The sequence below is a fragment of the Silurus aristotelis genome (assembly GCF_946808225.1).
Source record: "Silurus aristotelis genome assembly, chromosome: 29".
In the NCBI taxonomy this organism is placed as follows: Eukaryota; Metazoa; Chordata; class Actinopteri; order Siluriformes; family Siluridae; genus Silurus; species Silurus aristotelis.
Window position 1 is genome coordinate 2,068,959 of NC_139602.1, and position 24,385 is coordinate 2,093,343.

At 39.5% G+C, this 24,385-nt stretch overlaps 1 protein-coding gene across 1 annotated transcript in view; it reads right to left on the reverse strand.

Annotated features, from left to right (window-relative positions):
- Positions 1-20,703, reverse strand: part of enpp1 (ectonucleotide pyrophosphatase/phosphodiesterase 1) — a 32,116-nt gene extending 11,413 nt beyond the window's left edge. Inside the window, exons 1-8 of the mRNA XM_083535745.1 lie at positions 20,269-20,703; positions 17,274-17,346; positions 16,068-16,193; positions 10,033-10,158; positions 8,322-8,382; positions 3,742-3,839; positions 3,565-3,644; positions 3,235-3,354 (exon numbers count right to left, since the gene is read on the reverse strand). Coding sequence (XP_083391871.1) covers positions 3,235-3,354; positions 3,565-3,644; positions 3,742-3,839; positions 8,322-8,382; positions 10,033-10,158; positions 16,068-16,193; positions 17,274-17,346; positions 20,269-20,403 — 819 coding nt within the window. The 5' untranslated portion in view covers positions 20,404-20,703. The remainder of the gene's footprint in view (positions 1-3,234; positions 3,355-3,564; positions 3,645-3,741; positions 3,840-8,321; positions 8,383-10,032; positions 10,159-16,067; positions 16,194-17,273; positions 17,347-20,268) is intronic.
- Between the last annotated feature and the right edge of the window lie 3,682 nt (positions 20,704-24,385).

Sequence of the window (24,385 nt, forward strand, 5' to 3'; positions counted from 1 at the left end):
ACCGAGCTGGGAAGGATGTACTGCAAGTTAGAGCAGTAAAGGATGGAGAGGGAAATGTGTTGACTAATGAGGAGAGTGTGTTGAGAAGATGGAGGGAGTATTTTGAGCACCTGATGAATGAGGAAAATCAGAGAGAGAGAAGGTTGGAGGATGTGGAGTTGGTAAAGCAGGATGTAGATAGGATTAGTAAGGAGGAAGTGAGAGCAGCGATTAAGAGGATGAAGAATGGAAAGTCGGTTGGACCAGATGACATACCGGTAGAAGCGTGGAGATGTTTAGGAGAGATAGCAGTGGAGTTTTTAACCAGATTGTTTAACAGGATTCTGGAAGGGGAGAGGATGCCTGAGGAATGGAGAAGGAGTGTGCTGGTACCAATCTTTAAGCATAAGGGAGATGTGCAGACCTGCAGTAAATACAGGGGAATTAAGTTGATCAGTCACACCATGAAGTTATGGGAAAGAGTAGTGGAAGCCAGGCTGAGAGAAGAGGTGACCATCTGTGAGCAACAGTATGGTTTCATGCCGAGGAAGAGCACCACAGATGCCTTATTTGCTTTGAGGATGTTGATGGAGAAGTATAGAGAAGGACAGAAGGAGCTGCATTGTGTATTTGTGGATTTAGAGAAAGCGTACGACAGGGTGCCGAGAGAGGAGTTGTGGTATTGTATGAGGAAGTCAGGTGTGTCAGAGAAGTATGTGAGGGTGGTGCAGGACATGTATGAGGACAGTGTGACGGCAGTAAAGTGTGCAGTAGGTACGACAGACTGGTTCAGGGTGAAGGTTGGACTGCATCAAGGATCGGCCCTGAGCCCTTTCCTGTTTGCAGTGGTGATGGACAGGTTGACGGACGAGGTCAGACAGGAGTCTCCCTGGACTATGATGTTTGCAGATGATATTGTGATTTGTGGTGAGAGTAGAGAGCAGGTTGAGAAGAGCCTGGAGAGGTGAAGATATGCGCTGGAGAGAAGGGGAATGAAAGTCAGTAGGAGTAAGACAGAGTACATGTGTGTGAATGAGAGGGAGGGCAGTGGAGTGATGCGGTTGCAGGGAGAAGAGGTGGAGAAGGTGGAGGAGTTCAGGTACCTGGGGTCAACAGTGCAAAGTAATGGAGAGTGTGTTAGGGAAGTAAAGAAAAGAGTGCAGGCAGGGTGGAGTGGGTGGAGAAGAGTGACAGGAGTGATTTGTGATAGAAGAGTATCTGCAAGAATGAAAGGGAAAGTTTATAGGACTGTGGTGAGACCTGCGATGTTGTATGGATTAGAGACAGTGGCATTGAGTAAAAAACAGGAGGTGGAGCTGGAGGTAGCAGAGCTGAAGATGTTGAGGTTTTCGTTGGGAGTGACGAGGATGGACAAGATTAGAAATGAGTTTATTAGAGGGACAGCACATGTAGGATGTTTTGGTGACAAGGTGAGGGAGGCGAGATTGAGATGGTTTGGACATGTGCAGAGAAGGGACATGAATTATATTGGTAGAAAAATGCTGAAGATGGAGCCACCAGGTAGGAGGAAAAGAGGAAGGCCAAGGAGGAGGTTCATGGATGTGGTGAGGGAAGACATGCAGGTAGTTGGTGTAAAAGAGGCAGATATAGAGGACAGGGTGGTATGGAGACGGATGATCCGCTGTGGCGACCCCTAATGGGAGCAGCCGAAAGAAGAAGAAGAAGAAGAAGTGTATATTTGGATCTGCTGCCTCACAGCTTCTGTGACCTTGGTTTAACCCTGAGTTTTGGGTTTCTATCTTACTTTTATTTGCACTTGGGTCTCCCTCTGAGTTTTCCAGTTTCCTTCTTTGTGGTTCAAAAACAAGGCATAAAGTCTATGTCTTGGTGTTGCATATAAGACGCATGGACAAATACAAGATTTGGGAGATAAAATGTGTGGAAAAACCTTTCGGGGACGCAAGAGGCATTAAAGATAGACATGCCCCTGTGTCATGCCCGCTGTTGAGAGCTGTGTCTTTTTATTAACGTGGGAGTGGGCGTGAGAAAAATGCTGTACCCCAGACAGCCACTAGAGGGCCCATGAGACAGTCTGGCTTCATTTTTCACCCAAGTCCACTCAAACACACAAAGTCAAGTAAGCTAAGTGTGTTCATGTGTTGTGTGCCTAATTAGGCAAATACCGATGTAAAACGATTTTTTTTTCTTCCCCAAAAAGTATTGGGACACCTGCCTTTTCCACATGTGCTTCCCAAAAAGTTGGAACAAGGTGGAAATCCGCCCTACGTTTCAACAGAATAAATGTGCCATTTATCTTTTTTTTTCTTCTACTGTTGCTAAAGTATGAGAATACATCACAGGCTCAAGAGAAAAGCTTTCAGAGAGAAACACATCGGACTTGCTGGATTCCTGGGAATCTTTTCCCACGTTTGAACCGTGATGGTGTTTCAGAAAGGGCCAATGGGAAAAACAATTCCAGAGCCAGTGCAAACAATCCCCCTTTACACTGTTAAATTAGTGAACAGCAAAAAAAAGCAGAAAGCATTTGAAGACAAGCAGATGTGGAAGTCTGTGAATATGTGTGTGGAAGAATTCTTCCAGAGCGCTTTCCCGAATCACTGACTAAAGCTTGTGGCTTGGAAACTCAAACCTTTTTCTGTCTAGATTCTTTCTTTCTTTCTTTCTTTCGGCTTCTCCCGTTAGGGGTCGCCACAGCGGATCCTCCGCACTTTTGATTTGGCACATGTTTTACGCTGGATGCCCTTCCTAACGCAACCCTCCCCATTTATCCGGGCTTGGGACCGGCACTAAGAGTGGCTGGGGATGGTTCTCTGACCGGGGATCGAACCCGGGTCGCAGCGGTGAGAGCGCTGCACTTAACCACTAGACCACCAGGGGACCTTTTTATGTCTAGATATAAACTATATTAACAAATGTACTGGGACTTTTCAAGCCATATTTGGTTCAGACTCTCTCCCATGTCTGTCTCTCCATCTGCCTTCCTCCCTGTCTTTCAGTATCCCTGTCCTTTTCCATGTCTTCCCCTGTCTGTCTATCTGTTTGTATGTCTGCTTTTCTGTCTGTCTGCCTCCTTATCTGTTTTGCTGTCTGTCTCCCTGCCTGTCTCTCACTGTCTATGTGACAGTCTGTCAGTCTCTCTATCCATTTGACTCCCTGCCCGTCTCGCTGCCTCCCTGTCTATCTCTTTCGCTGGCTGTCTCACTGTCTGTCTCCATGTCAGTCCCTCTGTCTGGAGGTTGATTTTTTTTTAAGTACTGGTTTGCAGGTACTTACTGGTTCACCACTGTACCAAAAAGGGTTAAACTTCTCATCTCCTTTCAAAGTGAAACTTAGATTTTTTGTAACGTCATACATCTTATTGTCCACGACCCCATGTGACTCTGGATAGAGACCCTGTGGGCAAAAATAAATACATTTATCTATATATACATATACATATATATACACACACACAGACACACACACACACACACACACACACACACACACACACACACACACACACACACACACACACACACACACACACACACACACATATACATAAGAGGATCATTATCAAATTTGTACTATTTTGTAAACATACACACGTCCTCAACTTACGGTTACAATGGTGTAATGATTCGGGAAGGTCTTTGTAGGATAAGCGGAACGCATATACTTTGTAGAAGTTCCACATTTTACTGAAAAGACAGTGTAATAAAAGGTCTTCTGGTTTAGATTTAGACAAGTATTAAAAAAAATTATAATTATAATCGTAAAGTCTTTCCATGAACACACTTAGCTTGCTGATGGTTGGAAGTAGGCCTCCAAAAAACGTCAGGTACTCTGCTCTGAAGCCGTCCATTGATATTAGAATTAGAGGTGGTTTGGAAAAACTGTTGGGAAAAAAAAAAGAGTAACATGAAGCCAATTTGCTGCTGTATATTTTTTTACAGTGAAGAATAAAACAATTTCAGTTTAATGGTTTTGATGCTAAGAGACTGGGTACAGCCGGTTATTCCTTTCTATAATTGGTTTGTGGTTTTGTGGTTGTTACAGTAATGGAAATTCTAATGAGGACAGAAATTGATCACAGGGTGGGCGAGACTTTCAAAAGAATATTTTTTTGCCAGCAGTGAGTTAGAATACACACAGCTTTATATAAGGAATATAAGGCTTTTACACAAGACATTGGTTCTTTTGCATCTTTAGCATTTCTGGATTTAGTACTCATAGTGCAGTACAAGTTTACACACATCTACAACAGATAAAACAACCACATGCATTTCACGAACTGTGCCAGTCTATATACAGTGAGGAAAATAAGTATTTGAACACCCTGCTATTTTGCAAGTTCTCCCACTTAGAAATCATAGAGGGGTCTGAAATTGTCATCGTAGGTGCATGTCCACTGTGAGAGACATAATCTAAAAAAAAAATCCAGAAATCACAATATATGATTTTTTAACTATTTATTTGTATGATACAGCTGCAAATAAGTATTTGAACACCTGAGAAAGTCAATGTTAATATTTGGTACAGGAGCCTTTGTTTGCTATTACAGAGGTCAAACGTTTCCTGTAGTTTTTCACCAGGTTTGCACACACTGCAGGAGGGATTTTGGCCCACTCCTCCACACAGATATTCTCTAGATCAGTCAGGTTTCAGGCCTGTCGCTGAGAAACACGGAGTTTTCTCACCTTCCTAAGGATCATTGAGACCCTACGAGGTAAGATCTTGCATGGAGCCCCAGTCCGAAGGCGATTGACTGTCATGTTTAGCTTCTTCCTTTTTCTAATGATTGCTCCAACAGTGGACCTTTTTTCACCAAGCTGCTTGGCAATTTCCCCGTAGCCCTTAACAGCCTTGTGACGGTGTACAATTTTGTCTCTAGTGTCTTTGGACAGCTCTTTGGTCTTGGCCATGTTAGTAGTTGGATTCTTACTGATCGTATGGGGTGGACAGGTGTCTTGATGCAGCTAACGACCTCAAACAGGTGCATTTAGTTTAGGATAATAAATGTAGTGGAGGTGGACATTTTAAAGGCAGACTAACAGGTCTTTATGGGTCAGAATTCTAGCTGATAGACAGGTGTTCAAATACTTATTTGCAGCTGTATCATACAAATAAATAGTTTAAAAATCATATATTGTGATTTCTGGATTTTTTTCTTTAGATTATGTCTCTTACAGTGGACATGCACCTACGATGACAATTTCAGACCCCTCCATGATTTCTAAGTGGGAGAACTTGCAAAATAGCAGGGTGTTCAAATACTTATTTTCCTCACTGTATATATATATATATATATATATATATATATATATATATATATATATATATATATATATATATGAACATGACCAAGGGGCTGTCACATAATTCACCAAGTTATGCCAAGCATTACATATCAGTGTAATCCAGCAGCTGAAAGCTGAAACCATCACACCTCGGAGCAAACCACAGCATGGAAAAAGAACGAAAGAAGTCCCGTGTCTTCCAAATGCTTTCGATATTTCAACCAGTCATCTGAAATGCTGTGTGATATAAGCTTAGAATAAATTTTTTTGTCAATACAGACACAAAAATAAACAGAAATGGAAAGAAAATGCAGAGCCTCAGCATTTAACTTTTAGTTCTATTAGCTTTTGCTTTCTTTTCTTTCTTTTTTTTTAACGCCTAGTAGGAAAGCCAATATAATGGTGTGTACCATCAATATTTGATTGCAGTGACATTTGAAATTAATTAGGCACTCAACAAATATATTCAATCAGGATTTCATTACGCTCACCAATGCAATATTGGTATATAAGAATATATAGAGTTTGGACTTATTTGAACATTTAAATGCTCTGGCATGGAGGTGTTGGATCTATGATGATCTCAGATGTTGAGCTATTTTGAGTTGCTCAGTAGCTCCCGGGTCCGCAACGTCAACTGAATGTATAAGACATTAGAAAGGACATTATTTATAATCACACACTCCGGTGCTCTCTGGTGCTTTGTATTGTTTTTCAGATTCATAATCACACTTTTGATATCACCAAAATGAGGATGCATTCCCTCTTTAGTCTAGTTCCTCTCAAGGTTCCTTTCTCATACTATCTAAGGGTTTCCTTGGCACATTCGCCCAAGGCTGCTCATCAGGGATAAACAAACACAATTCACTTATATTAAAATTTTGTGTTCTATAATTCTTACATCCTGTAAAACTGCTTTGAGACAATGTCCATTGTGAAAAGCGCTAGAAAGCTTGAACATTTGTGTTGCTGTTTACTGGTTTCGAAATCAGCAAGAGAAACAAAAGAACCAGTGTATCACTGTGCTACTATGAGGCACAAGAGCCATGAAAATGCTAGATATAAAAAACGAAGAGAACAGTGATAGTTTGTTGCCGGATTTTCTAATAAAATGTCTGAGGTAAAGTTTCTCTGGCGAACCTTGAGAGTTGAAGTAAACTTTAAGAAAAAGACACAAAATAAATTTTTTTCATTCTAAATGTTAACCTCGTCAAGACTCCATTTAGAAGACCCCCTAATTTTTCATGGCCAATTCTCACTCCCCAGGTCTTCCATATCGCAACCAGGGAGGGCAACAGTACTTAAATCTGCAGAATTTCTTCTCTGCTTTTCCCTCTTCCTTATTCTCTAACTGTGATGAGTGTAACTTGTCCATTTCACAGTTAATTGCTAGCCTATTTGTTAGCATAAACTTCACGGAGCTAAAGATAGTTGGGTTGTATTTGTAACTTTCAGTTCCTGCAACCAAAGCTATCAACATTAGCAGAAACAGCTTGCTTAGTCATTTTGCACTGGTAAAGACTCAAAGGCATCCAGGAAGGGGTCTTGTGTACAAACCACCCCAACCTAGAGACAGCCGAATACAGTGGAATGCTTCATGGCCACAATAGTGCCTATTGAACAGAGACTACATACCTTTAATGACCATTGTCACAGGGTTATGATCTCCAGTTCCAGAGCTGACCCGGAAATCTCCAGACTCAAAGTCCCACCACCTTCAGACTCTGACCCAAGAAGTCCTTTTCCCTCTTGGAAAGAATTGCCTCTTTTGAAAAAACTTTTCTTGTTCAGATAGCTTCAATCCCTCTATAGATTTGAGGGACTGAATCCTTTTATGGTTTAAAGCTTTAAGATGTTCATCTATTTCATGTCGAATGAATCTGAACAATGAGTACTTTTATAGACACCACAGTGGGTCACATACAACAACTACCACTAGCAGGATGCAATCCATCTGCTACTGGGAATGCTGGGATTATTGCCTGAAGACATTGGAACTATGGGCTGTAAGATGTGGGTTATAAATCTGAGGCTGAACTCTAGGATCAATCAACAATGACACATTCTAATATCAGTGAAAAAGGCATTGACCCTGACCGGATGAAGATGACAAGCCTTTCTCAAATAAAGACTTGCATGCCTTTGCTATAACCTAGTGATTGGATAATGCCTTGCGGAGTGACCGCATTTTTATGGTTAATTCACTATAACTGCCGAATGTCTTCTATATGTACATAAAAGAAGTCTATGTACCACAATAGCTCAAGTCTGAGCTATTCATCAAACCAATTCTTCATCTGTCTCAGATGAGATCTGTCTCATCTCTCTTGGATCTGTCCAAGATGGCGGCACGGCAGCCGCCCTGGAACCAAAATGGTGCTACTTTCACTTTGTAGCTCGCCTCACGCAACATATGGACATCGGAGCAACCGGTGTCCCTGTGTACCACCGCCGAACACTCAAGGAACTCAGAAACAACCCCAACAACACAATAAACGATGATCTGCGCCATTGCACCAGGTTGCACTCAAGCACTTTATGTGGTGATGACACTTACTAGTCCTTAGCCCTGTGTTTTCTGTTCTCTGTGATTGTTGTTGCATGTAGCACCAGGGTTCAGGAGGAACGTTGTTTCATTTCACTGTGTAATGCGTCTGATATATATGGTTGAAATGACAATAAAAGCTTCTTGACTTGACTTGAAAAGACATGAAGTGTTTTACTCGATTGGTGTTATCAAAGAAAATATTATGGTCAGCCACAGGGGTTCCTCACCACCTTGTAGTAGGGGGTATCCAGGTTTTTAATACCATCATTGGCAGTTAAAAAGGGTGAAATGTAACTTGGTTCTATAAACACCAGAAAACTCTCAGGGTTCTCTGACATTTGCAACTGATACGAACCAACCAATAGGCAATCAGTGAAGAGCTTCCAGGATATCTCACCTCAAATAGTTCTCCAATGTTCAAACAAGCAAATATACTTACTTACTTACTGTAAAAGAAGAAATCTGGTTGAGCAAAGTGTAGAAAAAATTTGCCATGCATAGGAAATATGATTACTAATTGTACACCATACCTTCCAGGGCACTGAGGTGTCTTGATACCATCACATTCGTCCTCTAGCCATGCCTTTTCTCCTGCACAAAATGGTCAAAGCTATGAGCTGATAATTAGTCCTCTGAAGACCGTCCACTTTAATAGGAACACCCTACACATCTAATGCAATTATCCAAGTATTCTTTCATGATGTTGCGTATGAAAAATCCATCCTACCAGATTTTTTTGAAAGCAAGTCTGGTCCCAAATGTCAATACAATAAAAGTAAAAAAAATTTTTTTTTTCATTCTGATGTTGGACGTGAACATTAGCTGAAGCTCTTGACTTGTCTCTGCATGAATTTAGGCATTCTGCCACATTACTGGCTGTTCGGATAACTGCATGAATCTACAGGTTTGTATAGAGGTTTTCTAATAAAAGAAATGATGGTGGGTGTACTATGGAAAAATCTGGTTAATCCCCTAATCTTACATCTGCCTGCTCTTTAGTTTACTTCACTTTATTTGTTAGATAGTTGGGATCAGTCTGAACGTTGTATTTACCGTGGTTGACCCTTTCTCTAGACTCATCAACTTTTCCTGATGACTTTGCAGTATGTATATTGTAAACAGTAGCCTGTTCAAAGTTCTCTTACATCTTACATCATTTCAGACTAGCAAAGCATACCCAAGTACACAAAATAGACTTGGACAGTCTGAGAACCAGTTTTGGTTTGGATCTTCAAAGCTAATTGAAACTAGACAATATAAACACTGAATACTACAGCGAGTTGAGACTCAGCCATGGATGGGTATATTATTGTATTATTGCTGAATGGACTTCAGATATAACACCATTAACCATATATAAAAAAGTGCTTTATTTATTTCAGGATGATTATAAAGAACAGTTGTGTTAGTTTAAGGAAAGTCGGCACAAAAAAGGAGTACTGTAATTTCCAGACTATAAAGCGCACCCATATATAAGCTGTCTATAAACCTGTCTACACTAATGTACTTTACACAGGCTTTAACAAAAGACACGTTACACACGGTGTAATGGGTGAAATATGTTGCGCTTCCTTTAGGAGCATAGCGGTATTTTGGGAATAGCCTGGCACAGCATTTTCCGGTATTACTGCGTGTGTGCAAGACCGAGGAATATGTCCTTATTATTTTCTGATGCTAATTTCTAAGTTTCTTTGACTAACCCGTAACGCTGTTGCCAAGAATAATAAAAAAGCACGAGTTTTGGAAACCTGTCTCTGCTTATATGATTTCTGTTGCAACTGGAGTTAGCGAGCTCTCCCTTCACCCAGACTCAACACGTTACAACGGCTTGTATCTAAACAGTAGCCGACCAAGAAAGTCATTGTTCACTGTCTTCCTCCTTCCTTTCACAACTATTTCTCTCGGGAGTTTATCTTTTGGCATCGTCGTGTGTTTAAGAAAAGCGTTTTTTCTCCCGATGCCGTGCAGCTCAGAACACAGCTGAGGTGCGTTTTTTCGTTACCGTTCGGAAATGTCATTGGTCTAATGTTATGTCGCTCAGTTTTTTGGCATGAAGTTTGTGAAACTGGGAAAAACCCAGGAAAAATTTATAAATTAGCCGCTTCTTTGTTTAAGCCGCGGGGTTTAAAACGTAAAAAAAAAAAAGTAGCGGCTTATAGTCCGAAAAATACGGTAAGTGCAAACTACATGCATAGAAGTGAAATTAGAGTTTGGGCATAATTGAATCGTCATCTTTCTTACCTTTACACACGCTGTAGTAATTTGTACAACAATCGCCTTTTTGATCGCAATCTGCAGCGCAAGAGCAAAGGCTACTGGATAACCTCTGCTCACCACAACGAAATTTGGAGCATGTCCATAGTTGACCTGGTGAGGAGAAAACATCAAAACAATGGGAAAACTATTCGGTTCACGGTTCGATCTTTCTTACATATAAACCAACACATGCGATATGATGAAGTGTTCTTTTTTAATTATGCAACAACAAACAGAAACAGACACACATTACGTTCAGATATTGAAGAAAGAATGTGGAACATTATACACTATATCGTTTAAATTATTGGGACACCTGACTTTTCCGGCCGTATGTGGTTCTTTTCCAAACGGTTGAAACACTTTCCAAACATGTTCCAGCATGCCCCCCACCCCCTTAGGCAACTTTTGCCTATATAGTAAGTCTAGAATATATTATTAGAATGAATAATTCATTTCAACCCACATTTACATTCAAATATGTGTGATATTTACAGGTCCTCAAGTAAAAAAGGACCAAAAGAAACTTTTCCATGTAAAAAAAAAAAAGTTGGTAAATATGCTTTAGCAGAATCAACATGACTGTTGTGTCGTTCTAGCAGTAATAACAGATCCTGAGAGGGCAGCTGAGTTATTCATTACCACAAACACACTGTTTTCTCACAGCAACCCACATTCATTAAAAGGTACACATATGGCTTGTCTTATACGAAGTGTCAACATGTAATTAAATAAAGAAAGAATTGAAGCTTTATATAGTGGTTGTCAAAAGTGTGGAAGCACTAAAGTTTTTTAAAGAAACACATGCCTGTTCATTTTGTTTCTATGCAACAAACAGCATAAAACAAAAACAGACAAGATCGGACAGAGGAAGAGTGGAAGAAACTTCTCAATCCGTGACATTTTTTGTCTTCAACAGTAGAAGTTACGTAAGAGAGAGAACAGGAGAGAAGATGTTAGCAGACTGCCTCACCCACACAGTTAAAAATGGAGGTGGAAGCTTGACGGTTTGGGGTTGTTTTGGCGCAGGAAAGGTTGGAGACTTATAATAAACCAACATGGCCACCATTCCATACTTCAACTACAAGAGATTCCATCTGGACTGAGTGTGTCCAAGCTCTGTAAGCTTTATAGAGCAGTCAGATGGAGTGATATCTATCATAGAATGGTCTGCTCAGTCACCGCACCTAAATCCTATTGAACTGCTCTGGGATGACCAAGGTCAGAAAGAAATCTCCAACAAGTGAAGAGGATCTCTGACAAGTTTTAAAATGCGACAAAGTATTTCAGCTGAATGTTTGGAGAAACAAACTGTTTTTCATTGGTTTTCCTATTAAAAATAAAGAGAAACATCTGGACATATATATATATATATATATATATATATATATATATATTTTTTTTTTTTTTTTGTTTGGTCAAAATAAATCTAGATTTAAATCACAGATTTAAATTGCTGCATGACCGAGTTTGTTGCCTGGAAACAAAATAAACTATAAAACTATAAAACCTAGAAAACTTTTTCACAGGCACTATAATTAACATGGTCTTCTGATTTCTGATTCTGATCTTTACTGGCATTGCTGTTTATAAACTCCTTGCATTATCATTGTTGGCCTTGTCCTCCTCTGGCAAATAAACAGGCTTCATGAGGACGTTTGTCAAATCTCAGTCAACCCCTAAACAACCACTGCAACCACCAAAAATTGCTGCCGCAAACACCCAGACCACACAAAGTCCCACCAAACACTCACCCACACAGAAACCTCTTTGGCGCCAATTCTCCAAGCTTTTAATTGCAGCTGCTCATTGCCACCCACACACACTTTTAAAGAGATGTTCATTCACAAGTTCACTGCAACCTCTCCTTTCTTGATATCCCAAATCTTGTATCTTGTTGGTGACTTGTTTTTTCTACGTTACTGTTTTTCCATCCCCTGACATTTGCGATTTACTCAGTTCAATAAAGACTAGGCTTTGACTGCTCTTGCATTTGCCTGTGTATTTATTGACAAGCTTTATGTCACTCAGGCCTCAATTTATAAGAAATACCTGTGACTCTATCTCAGTTCTGGCACTTTGAAGAAGTAGATGCCGAACTCGCAATCATCCCGAACCATCTAGGGACGTTCCAGTGCCAATTGGATCCCGCTACATGTGTGGAGTTTTTTGACATTGGACCTCATGGAGTGTTTAAAGGCTCTGGCATGGAGAAGCTGATGCTGGATCTGTGATGATCACAAATGTTGCTCCTAGTTTTATAACCATATAGACTGTATAAGTCTGTAGAAAGAACATTACTTATAATCTTATACTTCAGTACTCATGTTAGTTCTCACTCTCCAGTGTTCTGTATTGTTGAAGATTTATGATCTTGATGTCACCCAAATGAGGATGGGTTCCCCTTTTGAGTCTGGTTCCTCTGAAGGTTTTTTCCTCATAACATCTAAGGGAATTTTTTCCTTGCCACAGTCTTGCTCATCAGGGATAAATGCACACCGTTCACCTTGACTGTTGATTTCTGTAAAGCTGCTTTGAGACAATGTCTGTTGTGAAAAGTGCTATAGAAATAAACTTGACTTGACTTGACTTGATAAATATAAGTAGGTGTTTTATTTGTATTATTTAGAAAGTGACCAATATTTTATATGTAGATTGATTTCTCCTCGCTAAACTGTTTCTCGAGCGTGTTCTCTCAGCACCACTGCTACATGAATGTGACGTATCACTGAAAGTCAACAGGATTTAGATTAACATGGCAGAGGTAGAGCTGCATCTTCCTGGAGGCAGAACAAGAAAATAACGTCTGGGTTTTATTTTTTGCACAAAAGGACCATGCTTTAGAAGACAGAAGGCACTTAAGTGAATTGATGATTTACTGTCTTTTTGAAATAAAGAAACCATCATATTTTTCCAGTTGCATCAAATTGCATTGAATCCTAAAGGGAAGTTTTTCCTTCGTCACCATCGTCAACATCCGGCTCGCACGTTAGGGATAAAGATATAGAGGCAAATGTATTCATTTAAAATGTATATTCTTAATCTTTTTGCTTCTGTAAAGCTGCTTTGTGACAATGTCTATTGATCAATGTATTTAAATTCACTCCACACCGAAATAAAATGAATAAACCCTGGTGAAGCGATCCCAGTGGAGCTCCTCTCTCCACAGACACATCTAATATGTTTGGCAATAAAATAACTTTAGAGGGAAAAATATGATTCATGGTGAAGGATGTCCATGCATTCCGCCGGAGAACTCTGTGCACATTCAGACCATCTTTTATTGGTTATCTGTAGATCTTTTGATCTCGTCTCCAGTTCTCTGAACCTGGTATTATCATAGTTCTTCTAAAGAAGAGCATTTGGGATCTATATATCATTGGGCCAATTAACATTTTTCCACATCTTTGGCCACATATTCGAAAAGGTAATTTACCAAAAGTAACATAGCTCACTCGCTCTCTCTCTCTCTCTCTCTCTCTCTCTCTCTCTCTCTCTCTCTCTCTCTCTCTCTCAGACTACTCATTTTGCTTGATGTGTATTTTCTGGGTTGACAGTACAGAACAAAGATCTGGTCACATGCCATTCGATTTGTGCACCGGCATGTGCACCTCCTCTGTCATCCATTGTGGGATGAAAAACATCTATTAAATCCACACAAATATATTCGAGCTTGTACAGTGTGCTACAGATGCGATTCGCAAGCTCTAACTAGTGCGTTCTCTGACTGTCCAATGAAAGGACCTCAGAATAATGACGTGACTGTAAGTCAGCTAGGGGGCTTTGGAGTAAGCAAGACACAATCTAAATGGTTGAAGAAACAGCTTCAAGCAACATGGATTTAATTCTACCAAGAGCCTGCGCTGTTCAGCGCAGAAAAAGCCTTGCTGGTCCTGATGGCCCACCACTGGACAACGCTCTAGTTCATTACAAACCTGTTGCCAACCTTACTATTCTTATAAAAAATTCAGCAGCCTCCCAGTTCCTGGTGCAACGTGGTACGACCTGTCTGAGATCTTTCCCCTTGATTTTCCATTCACACCAAAGCACAGCGACTGCTCTAGCATGGCTTTGTTTATACCTCCCTCCAAAACAGCATTGGATTTCCATCTGCAGTTCCAAACCCCACACAAGACAATGTCTCAAGATATTATGGGATCAGTTCTATTTATATTCTACATTTTTTCCCTTTGGCTCCATTATTCATCGGTAAAGGCCAATATTCCTCTTTAACACTCACATTTAACAAATGTATGTTTATTCAATATTCAGCCATTCACATAAACATACACAAACAGAGTGTCAAATCTCACACCAGTCTCTACATGAATAAACTTCACAGCATGAAAAAACCCATGCATTACTGATACTCACGGTATGAGTATAATTCTTGATATGACTTCCAGTATGATTTCTGATAATAACCAGTATAATTCCTGATAAGACTCACAGTATGATTCCTGATATAATAATCAATATAATTCCTAATATAATTACCAGTATAATTCCTGATATGATTTCCATTATGATTTCTGATATTTAATAAACAGTATAATTCCTGGATTGACTTCCAGTGTGATTCCTTATATAATATCCACTATAATTCCTAATATAATTACCAGTATAATTCCTGATATGATTTCCATTATAATTTCTGATATAATAACCAGTATAATTCCTCATTAAATAACCAGTATAATTCCTGAATTGACTCCCAGTATGATTCCTGATATAATAATCAGTATAATTCCTGTTATAATTACCAGTATAATTCCTGATATGATTTCCATTATGATTTCTGATATAATAACCAGTATAATTCCTCATTTAATAACCAGTATAATTCCTGATTTGACTCCTCTAGTATGATTCCTGCTATAATAACCAGTATAATTCTGGTATAATGTATAATGCTGTTACTCTGGACACTGTTACTGAAACTAAACCAGTCTCAGGAAGTTGGCTGCTGGTCTATTTATTAACTGGTGGGAGTGTATGTTTTTCTGTCAAGGTTTAACTTTGTGGAATTTGGTGATTTTTCCCTTTAACAAAAAAAAAGGAGAAGCTTAAAACCTTAGTTTCAGCAGGGATTTTTTTTGTATTTCCGGAGCCACACAATTGTACAGTCTTTGTACACTTTATAATTACAATTTCCCGTTTGAACTACGAGGCATGACGATGCTCTTGTGTACAAAGCGAGCTCCATGAAGATTTTTGGTGTTAATACCTAGAACAACTAAAAAAACTCCTGTTCTGAGCCCTGACCTGTTCAACACTGAACCAGTTTGGGATGAACTGGAATTGGAGCCTGCTCACCTCCTTCAACTCCAGTAATTGAAAGATGAATAAAAAAATCTCCACACGCATCGGGCCAAAACTCTAGTGGAAAGACTTTCTAGATAAGCGTATTAAAAGAATAAATTTGGAATGGTGGAATGGTGAGGGGTGCACATACTTTAGCCCATGTAAGAGCACCGTCAATCATGGAACTTCAGTTGGATGGAGGTATTTAAGGTGAATTCCGTTTACTGTATAAAACTTACACATCGGTTGAGAAATTTCCAACATTGGAAACATGATCTCTGTTCAAGACAGACAGACAGACAGACAGTCTGACAGACAGACAGACAGACAGAGAGACAGACACAGACAGACAGACAGACAGACAGACAGACAGACAGACAGACACAGAGACAAACACACAGACAGACAGACAGACACACAGACAGACAGACAGACAGACACACACACAGACACACACACAGACAGACACACAGACAGACAGACATCATTTCTCATCTACTGTAATTTAGTATAATTTCCACAACAGCTTTAACTTTAAATATATGATTTAAAACCGAATGTCTCTCAATGTTACAACCGTGTAACATCATTCAGGGGATTAATACAAAAAACTGAATATGAAGAACGTTCACTTGATAGATATTGATGTAAACTTTGACTCTTGAATCACTGACTCGAACGGTCACCTCTAAAAGGAACAGAGATGCGCAACTTACCGGGTTCAACACACGCTTCCTGATAGTCGAGACAGCAGTCGCGTTCTTGCACACATGAGGCATCACACTGACATGCAGCCTCGCTGTTCCTCTTTCCAGAAAGACACCTATTTTTACACGTGTTCTCTGTCATGGAAAAGAAGAGAGATCTCTGTGATGCTTATAAAAACATGAATCATTTTGGTGTTGTTTAGTTTAATAAATAAAGTAGGAATCATGGAATAATTGTAATATATGGACAAAAGTATTGGGACGTGTGACTTTTGACTTCTGTTACAACCAATTTGGAAGTATACAACTGTATCAGACGTCTCTGGGTGTGGTAATTTCTCCTTCTCTTAAATTAAGAGAGCCAAATTCCAGCATGGGTTGGGTTGAAGTGAAAGACCTTGAATGGCCTGCTACAGAGCTCTGACCTCAACCCTACAGTTTACTTACAGCACACTTCAACTATGTAGTGAGTAGTTCTGAGTAGCTTCTACTGACCTTTCTGAGTGGATTATGAGTTACACTGGCCAAGTGATACACTTCATGTAGATAAACAGACCAACCAACAGATGTATAGATCAACAGATAATTAATATATATTTATCAGATATTAGATGTATTTACCAGACAGACAGACAGACAGACAGACAGACAGACAGACAGACATAGATAGATAGATAGATAGATAGATAGATAGATAGATAGATAGATAGATAGATAGATAGATAGATAGATAGATAGATAGATAGATAGATAGATAGATAGATAGATGTTACGCAACACACAGAGACAGACAGCGGATAGATAGTGTTAGTGTTAAGATGGTTCTCACACTGGTTCACACATTCCTTTGTCTGATCAGTGTCTATAGAATATTTACGATGTTAGTATGTAAGATATACAGGGAGTCTTTATCTGGGCTCACACATCTCCAGCTAGTATATCTTCTTATCTAAACAGGAAACAGCTTTAGGTCAGGCTTTCTTTCCAATGTGTATATATACTTCTGTTGCCTGCAATAAACCAAAGAAGAACATAAGCCATTCTGTGTGCTGTGTGATTCTTTCCTGATCAGAAAAGGCACCACGGGCATCGCAGTTCATATGGAAAACCTCTCCAAGAATTTAGTTTCGTTTGGGCATGATAAAAATCTAACAGACAGACAGACAGACAGACAGACAGACAGACAGACAGACAGACAGATAGATTAGATTATACCTTTTAAGATAGAGTGTGGCTTTAGAACAAGTGCAAGTGTGATGATTACAGCCAAAAATGTGAGCAGAATAACCTGTGGAGAAAAGTATAAAATAATTAACAACAACTATAATAATAATAATAAAGAACACATACATTTTTGTGCAGCAAATGCTTGTACTGCATTTTTAGTTTTTCAATACATTTTCCAGGTTGTAATCAATTGATCATACGATTGGTGTGTATTTCTTTTTGAACATCCCATTCCACATTTAAGATCACATTTGCTCCACTCTTCTGGGGAAGATGTTCCAGTAGACTTTGTAAAGATTTCTCAGATTTCATTCAGACACAAGGAAACTTATAGTATAGTATAGGCAGGTTACTGATGTATGTGAGATAAGGAAGCCTGTGTAATGTTGTGTGAGACAGCACAAGGTCCCCAGTTCAGATATTTTTGTCTGGTTCAAACTAAGCAATTACAGAATGAAGAGGAGGAATGAGTAGTACTGTCACGAGACAGCTGTTGTAATCGCTGCTGATTATTTCTGTCCATAGGACAGGAAGTGGATGAAGAAATCATCATATCACCCACACACCAAAGCCATGAACTGTTTAAACGTATCTCTCTGGGCAGGTGCTACAGAGCACCAAAACAGCTGGGCACAAAAAAAAAATAAAAATTTTCCCCTCAGAAACCTTTAAAGAAAAATTTTTATCAAATTCCCAAGAAATATCTTGCACTACAATACTATCACATTTTAAACCCGTATAAACATGTTACATCATTTCAGCACATTCCATGGAAGCCCTGGAAACTAATGTCCTGTCCAAATTCCAAATGTGTGTGTGTGTGTGTGTGTGTGTGTGTGTGTGTTTGGGAGGGTTTTGGGTTATCAATTTTGCCTGTTTTTACAGTTGGATGAACAATAAACCCAAAAACATCCCCTCAGAATTGAACACAGAAATATTACATCACATTTTAAAAGGGTTGCCAGGAATCAATTCATGGCCGAAAAAAACAATCACACTGAAGTTACAGATGTGATATGTCCCCATTCGATTCTAGCGAAAATGACATAACCCTAATGCTTTGGAATTACAGACGCTTTTCGTAAAAATAAACCTCCTGGCCTTCTGCAGTCAACAATTTTTATTAATGCTGCTTTCATGCGACTTGAGCTGCTTGAATAAATTAGATGAAAACAGAACCTCAAAAACACAAACAGCTCGTTTCCTTCCGTACGACGAGGAGGGACGAGGTGCTGAGATGTGATATTATTTTTTTATAGGCTGTAGTTCATATACGGTTTGTTTCCAAAGTACTGGAACAGAAGGGTCAGTGTCTATACATTGAGATTGAGATTGAAAAATATTTGACGAGAGATCACAACCAGATTAGAACTACAATATTTTGGGTGAGCAAAAGTATTGGAACAGATTTTCTTCCTGTAAAAATCACTAAACTTCTGCTTTTTCGGTCTCGTTTGTTTCTAGTGTTCCTCCCTTCAGCCTGCGCTTCGTCATGTCATATTCAGTCACATTGACTATAAGATTGGTATGCACTTCATTCTGAACATCTAATTCCACATTTAGTCCCCATTTGTTCTAATAATCAGCTTCACTCTTCTAGAGTCCAAGACTTTGTGGAGATTTGTTCTCATTCATTCACAAATAAATTCAAAATAGATGAGGAGACCTTAGTTCCAATTCATCCCAAAGGTGTTCAAACGGCCTTGATTTTGATAGAAGACCACTCAAGATCCTCCACTCCATCCTGTCAAGCATATCTTCATGTAGCTAGTTTTGTGCCCGGGGTCATGATCATGCTAGAACAGGTTTGAGTGAAGGGAATATTTCATGCCACCGCATCCATAGACAACCTATACAATTTCAAACCTCCAGCTTTGTGATATCTGAGCGAAGAAATGTTGTTTTTCATACTCTGCTCTCATGGATATTGATTAATCTTGAATGATTTTGGAACTTCTAGAAGACCAATGAATCTTCTTACACGTTCTACTTCAAGCTATGATTGAGAACACTCTCCATGGAATAATATTCTTAGGGGAAAGCAGATAATTCAGGGATTCTCGTGTTACTCGTGTTCTCATGCTCTAGATTAATCTAATGATTATACGGAGCTTTATAGCACTCAGCGTCGATCTGCTTCTCCCAGCCGGTGTGTTTTTTAGAGTGGTTTTGGCCGGTGTGTGGTCAAGATGCCAAACACAAACACATTACTCTAGCACTTTAAATATACACCAGTCACGGCACCCCAAACGGAACGCTCATTTTTGAGTGTGTGTGTGTCTATGATATTGTACAATAATAGCATTCTACAACTTTCTACTTATAAAAATAAGTTCAAATGAGTCAGATGTAATTACTATGGAAATGTAATTCAGAAAGGGTACGAGGGTAAACCTGGGTCTGAATAACGAAGACGGGAGCAGCTCAGATTTGGGGTTATTGTGGGGGAAGACTGTGGAGTTGGCAACCCTGTCTGCCACGCAGCCATAACATTAAACAGCTTGGGTTATAAAGTCTCATTATAGCCAAATGGAGACAACAAATCTCTCAAATTTTTCTCTCTGTCTCTCTCTCTGTCTCACACACACAGACAGACACACCATGCAATCACATCGGTCTACCAGAGAGGTCTCCAAATGTAAAAAGTTCATTCCTACTGTTTTGCGTTGGTTTGAAATATACAGATTGTTTAGATACATATAATTAGCCAAACAAACTCAAAAGTGAGAACATTATATATATATATATATATATATATATATATATAATAAATTTTTTCAAGATGTTTCTTTTGCAAAAAAAAAAAAAAACGTTTTCTATTTTTCTCTCCATTCAATTCTTTCCTAAATAAAAATAGAAATGCAATGCAAAAACTGGTGTCAACCAAACATGCACACTTTCTTAGAGGTTTTTATTATATAATGTGTTTTGCATATATTTCTAATTCGTATTATTATTATTTTTGGGTCATGTGAAAACTTACCCCAGCAATGATTTTCTTGTTTTTAGATGTACAGGTAGATGAGTTTTCTGGATGCTCCAGTGGTTGTTCAGATGTTTTCCCCAGTAGTGTGGCTCCTTGCCTGGCTCTCCACTCCTCTTTCTCCTCTATTTCCATTCTCACACTCACACACTCACTGAGCACTAGACCTTCACACTGAGACACCAGCTTTCTCTTCTCAAAAGGAAAAGTTCTCTGTTACTTTTGTTGCAGTTCCTTCAGACCTGTCCTGCTCTGACTGGGAGAGACTCTTCTGCATGGGGATTGTGGAACACTGACTCTTTGTGTGTGTGTGTGTGTGTGTGTGTGTGTGTGTGTGTGTGTGTGTGTGTGTGTGTGTGTGTGTGTGTGTGTGTGTGTGTGTGTGTGGCTTTACTACTACACTAGCCTGTTACATGCTGAGACGTTATGACGCCTTTTATAACCGGGATCTAAGCCTAACCCAGAACCTCCCCATGTCCCACACTGCAGACTTTAGATTGGATTCATGTGTCTGATGTGAGACACAAAAAAAAATCCGAAATGAGAGTTATTTATTTTGTTAAGTGCTTTATACATAAATCTACTGGATGCCATCTTGATTAGGATATTTATTTATTCATTTATATTTGTTTGCATTACGCACTTAAAACATCACCCAAAAACATTCATAGAAAACTGCGGAAAAAGAGAAAAACATAAAACCATGCTCTTATTTCTAGTTTGGGATATACCACAGCCGCCATGTTGGAATGACGTCATTGGAGCGCCAATCGAAAACGCAGAGAATTCCGAGTTTTTTGTGCATGTGGAGGTGAAGTTGACAAAGACAAGCCAAACACGAAGTCAGACTTACTTCATGAATTAAATTGTCGGTAGGCGGAAGAAAGAGAGAGAGAGAGAGAGAGAGAGAGAGAGAGAGAGAGAGAGAGAGAGAGAGAAGAGAAAAAGAGAGATAGAGCTTTCAGAATAAAAGTCACAAAATCTGGAGGAACGTTTTGGGAACACCTAAACAACTTGTAACTTGTTTAGATCAAGTGGGAAAGTCAATCAACTTTACACCTCTGTTGCCATCTGGCCCAGATCGGATTCACATTCTGAATATGAGCTTGACCGCATCTGAAGGAGCAGCTGTCAGCTTTTCACTTTCACTGATCCGAACCTCAATTAGAATCAGAACACTTTACTGATCGACTGCAACCCAACAATTTCCATATAGCACCAATAAGGTATTCTGATTCACCGCTGCGGCCCGGGTTCGATCCCAGGTCAGGGAACCAACCCCAGCCATTAGGGTTGCACAAGCCTTAGTGCTGGTCCCAAGCCCGGATAAATGGGGAGGGTTGCGTTAGGAAGGGCATCCAGCGTAAAAACATGCGGATGATCCGTTGTGGCGACCCCTAATGGGACTCCTAAAGAAAGTTTAAGGTTCAGATCAGTGAAGAACAGTGTTTTGTTCTTACACTCCTTATGTTGCACCCTGGCAACTTAAAAGGGACCCAGGTCTTTATTTCATTAATGGCATTTCTCAGACACCCTTATCCAGAACAACTTACATTTTTCACATCCATGCAGTAAAACTGAGCATCTATGAGGATAAGGGCTTTTCTATATGGGCTCCAGGAGTAACAGCTCTGTTGTGTGATGGGATTTGAACTCACATCCTTTAGATCCAGTGTCTTAACCACCGAACCCCCACTTTCCCTAAGCTGCACTTTCAGACCATTGCAACCTTGTATGATTTTTCCCTCACTTTTTGCTTTTGCCTCTCTTCAGCAAACCACTTTTTCTCTAAGAAACCGATATAAACAGTCTGATACTCTTTCTGGAACATATAATGCTTTGGTTTTTAACTGGATAGTTGCAAAATGTCTTGTGACTCAACCACACTTGTCCCTGCAACTAAAATTTATGTGAGTCAACTCAGTGAGTTCTCAAAAACCTATAGGGTCAGGTCAACGACCATGAGCTCATGGTGTGTCAGGCCAAACAGCACTGCTTATGTTAATAAAAAAAATATTTTCTTGGTGAAAAACTCCCAACGAGAATCCAGAAAAAGTAATTTAGTCTACCTTGCTCAAACTGCAGCCCACACTGATGCATGCTTGATATCTGCCCTATGAGGTAGGATAGCCCCCTCATGTGGCACCAGCCTGAACATCAATATCTGTCCCCTAATACCAATTGAACTGCACTACTGTACATTGATATATTTCTCATCCTCATACAACCTTTATACATCTTATAATCCTCATAAAACTGCAGGGTGCGGAAAATCTTCACAATGTTCCTTAACACAGTTCTTATTCCCACATGGTGTCTTCACATCATTGTACATTTGGAGGGGTCTTTTTTTACTGGTATACCCCCCTTTTCAAGACATTTCATACAAGTTCTGTTTGATTGTACTGCTAGCAACTTGTACAAGTACTGGCCATCATCCTGATTCAAATCATTCGTCTTGCCTCGTGCAGATGTTGGAATTCTTCACAAACAAGTGACATTCTTCACACCTGGTCATCGACATGTCTGCATTTACAGTTCCCACCACATAAAGTTCGAAGCAGAGGTAGTCTATGAAAATGCCAAGCTGAGCTCAAGAAACAGATGATCGCCTCAGAATGATGTCGTTTATATAGCTGGTAAACCAAACAAAGATAGGGAACTGATTGGCTTGGGACAGCTAAAATATTTACATATTTCAGTTGTAGTAAATTTTCCCTTCAGTTATTGTGAAAACCCAAGGAGACCCCCAGGAGACCCCCAGGAGACCCAAACCTGTTCCAGCATGACAATGTCCCTGCACACAAGATATGTTGGAGTGGCCTTATATAGAGCTCAAATCCTATGGTCAGGTCTCCACAAATATTTGCCCAATATGTAAAACAATGAACAGGTGGTGGTGGTGGTTCACTGCGTAAAGCTGTTGGTTACTGATCCAAAGGTTAGTGGTTTAATCCCAGCACTGCTGAGCTCTTGAGCACAGCCCTTAACCCTCTTTGCTCCAGTGAAGACCCTGCACTCGACTTTCTAACAAGTTGGGGGATGTGAGGAAAAGAATTTCTGTGTCGTTTATTCGTTCCACTCCTGGGCCCATGAGCAAGGCCCTTAACACCATAGCTGCTTAGTTGTATGAATGAAATCAAATGTAAGTCGCTTTGGATATGGGAATCTGTCAAATGCAATAATTTTTTTTCTTTGTCATAATTGTGTTTGTTTTCGCGAAGAACGCAAAGTTTCTGCATCAGATTTCTTTCACTGAGTACTTTTTAATTCCATGTTGAATAAAGAATATCGAGCATCCTGCTTGAAGCTTTAAGGAAAGAAACTATCTCATATTTTCTTATTTTCTTATCTTCTATCTCTTTCTATATATAGGAAATGCTTTATATTAGTCACAGATATTAGAAGAGTCGGACAATGAAGAAAACCAGATAAGAGGGGAATGTAAACAATGGAAAGAGGGGGGTCATTAGAGTGTGGTCCTGTGACTGCTGTCCAAAAAAATTATTATCACAAACTAAGAATATAGAAACCCCTACAAAGTGTAAGTCATTGTGATAAAGGTTGACCTCTGGAGACTAAAATATACAAAGAAATCCAAAGAAAACAGTTCCCATTGTTTCAGGTTTTTTTCATGACAGCCTGATGGCCTCTTCATCATCTTGAGGGTGACAAGGATGAATGGATCTTTAAGTAGACTTGAGGTTTCACTGGAATGAAGCCATCAGCGCTCTGTTGGAGCAGTGGAGCGTTCGCTACTTTTGTTAATATCAGATGTGATCCCGATGAACTCCCATTCCCATTCTAACAATTGCTTGTCAAGTGATTTGTTTAGTTTTTTTTCCATGCTTGAAGGCAAGGATATGTGATCTTGAAAGGGGTTAAGAAAATCCTTTGTAGAAATGTGATCACGGTCTTCCTGTCATAGTACAATATAAACATAAAGAGAGCGTGTACACTATAGATATATACATTGTGAAGTAAAGCTCAGTGGTTCAGATGGTGGAATTGTGGATTGAAAGGTCATTAGTTCAAATCCCAAATTGGAAAATATTAGGCCTCCTCAACTCAGCTACATCTCAGCTATATACCAATTTTATGATCAGATATCCACAAA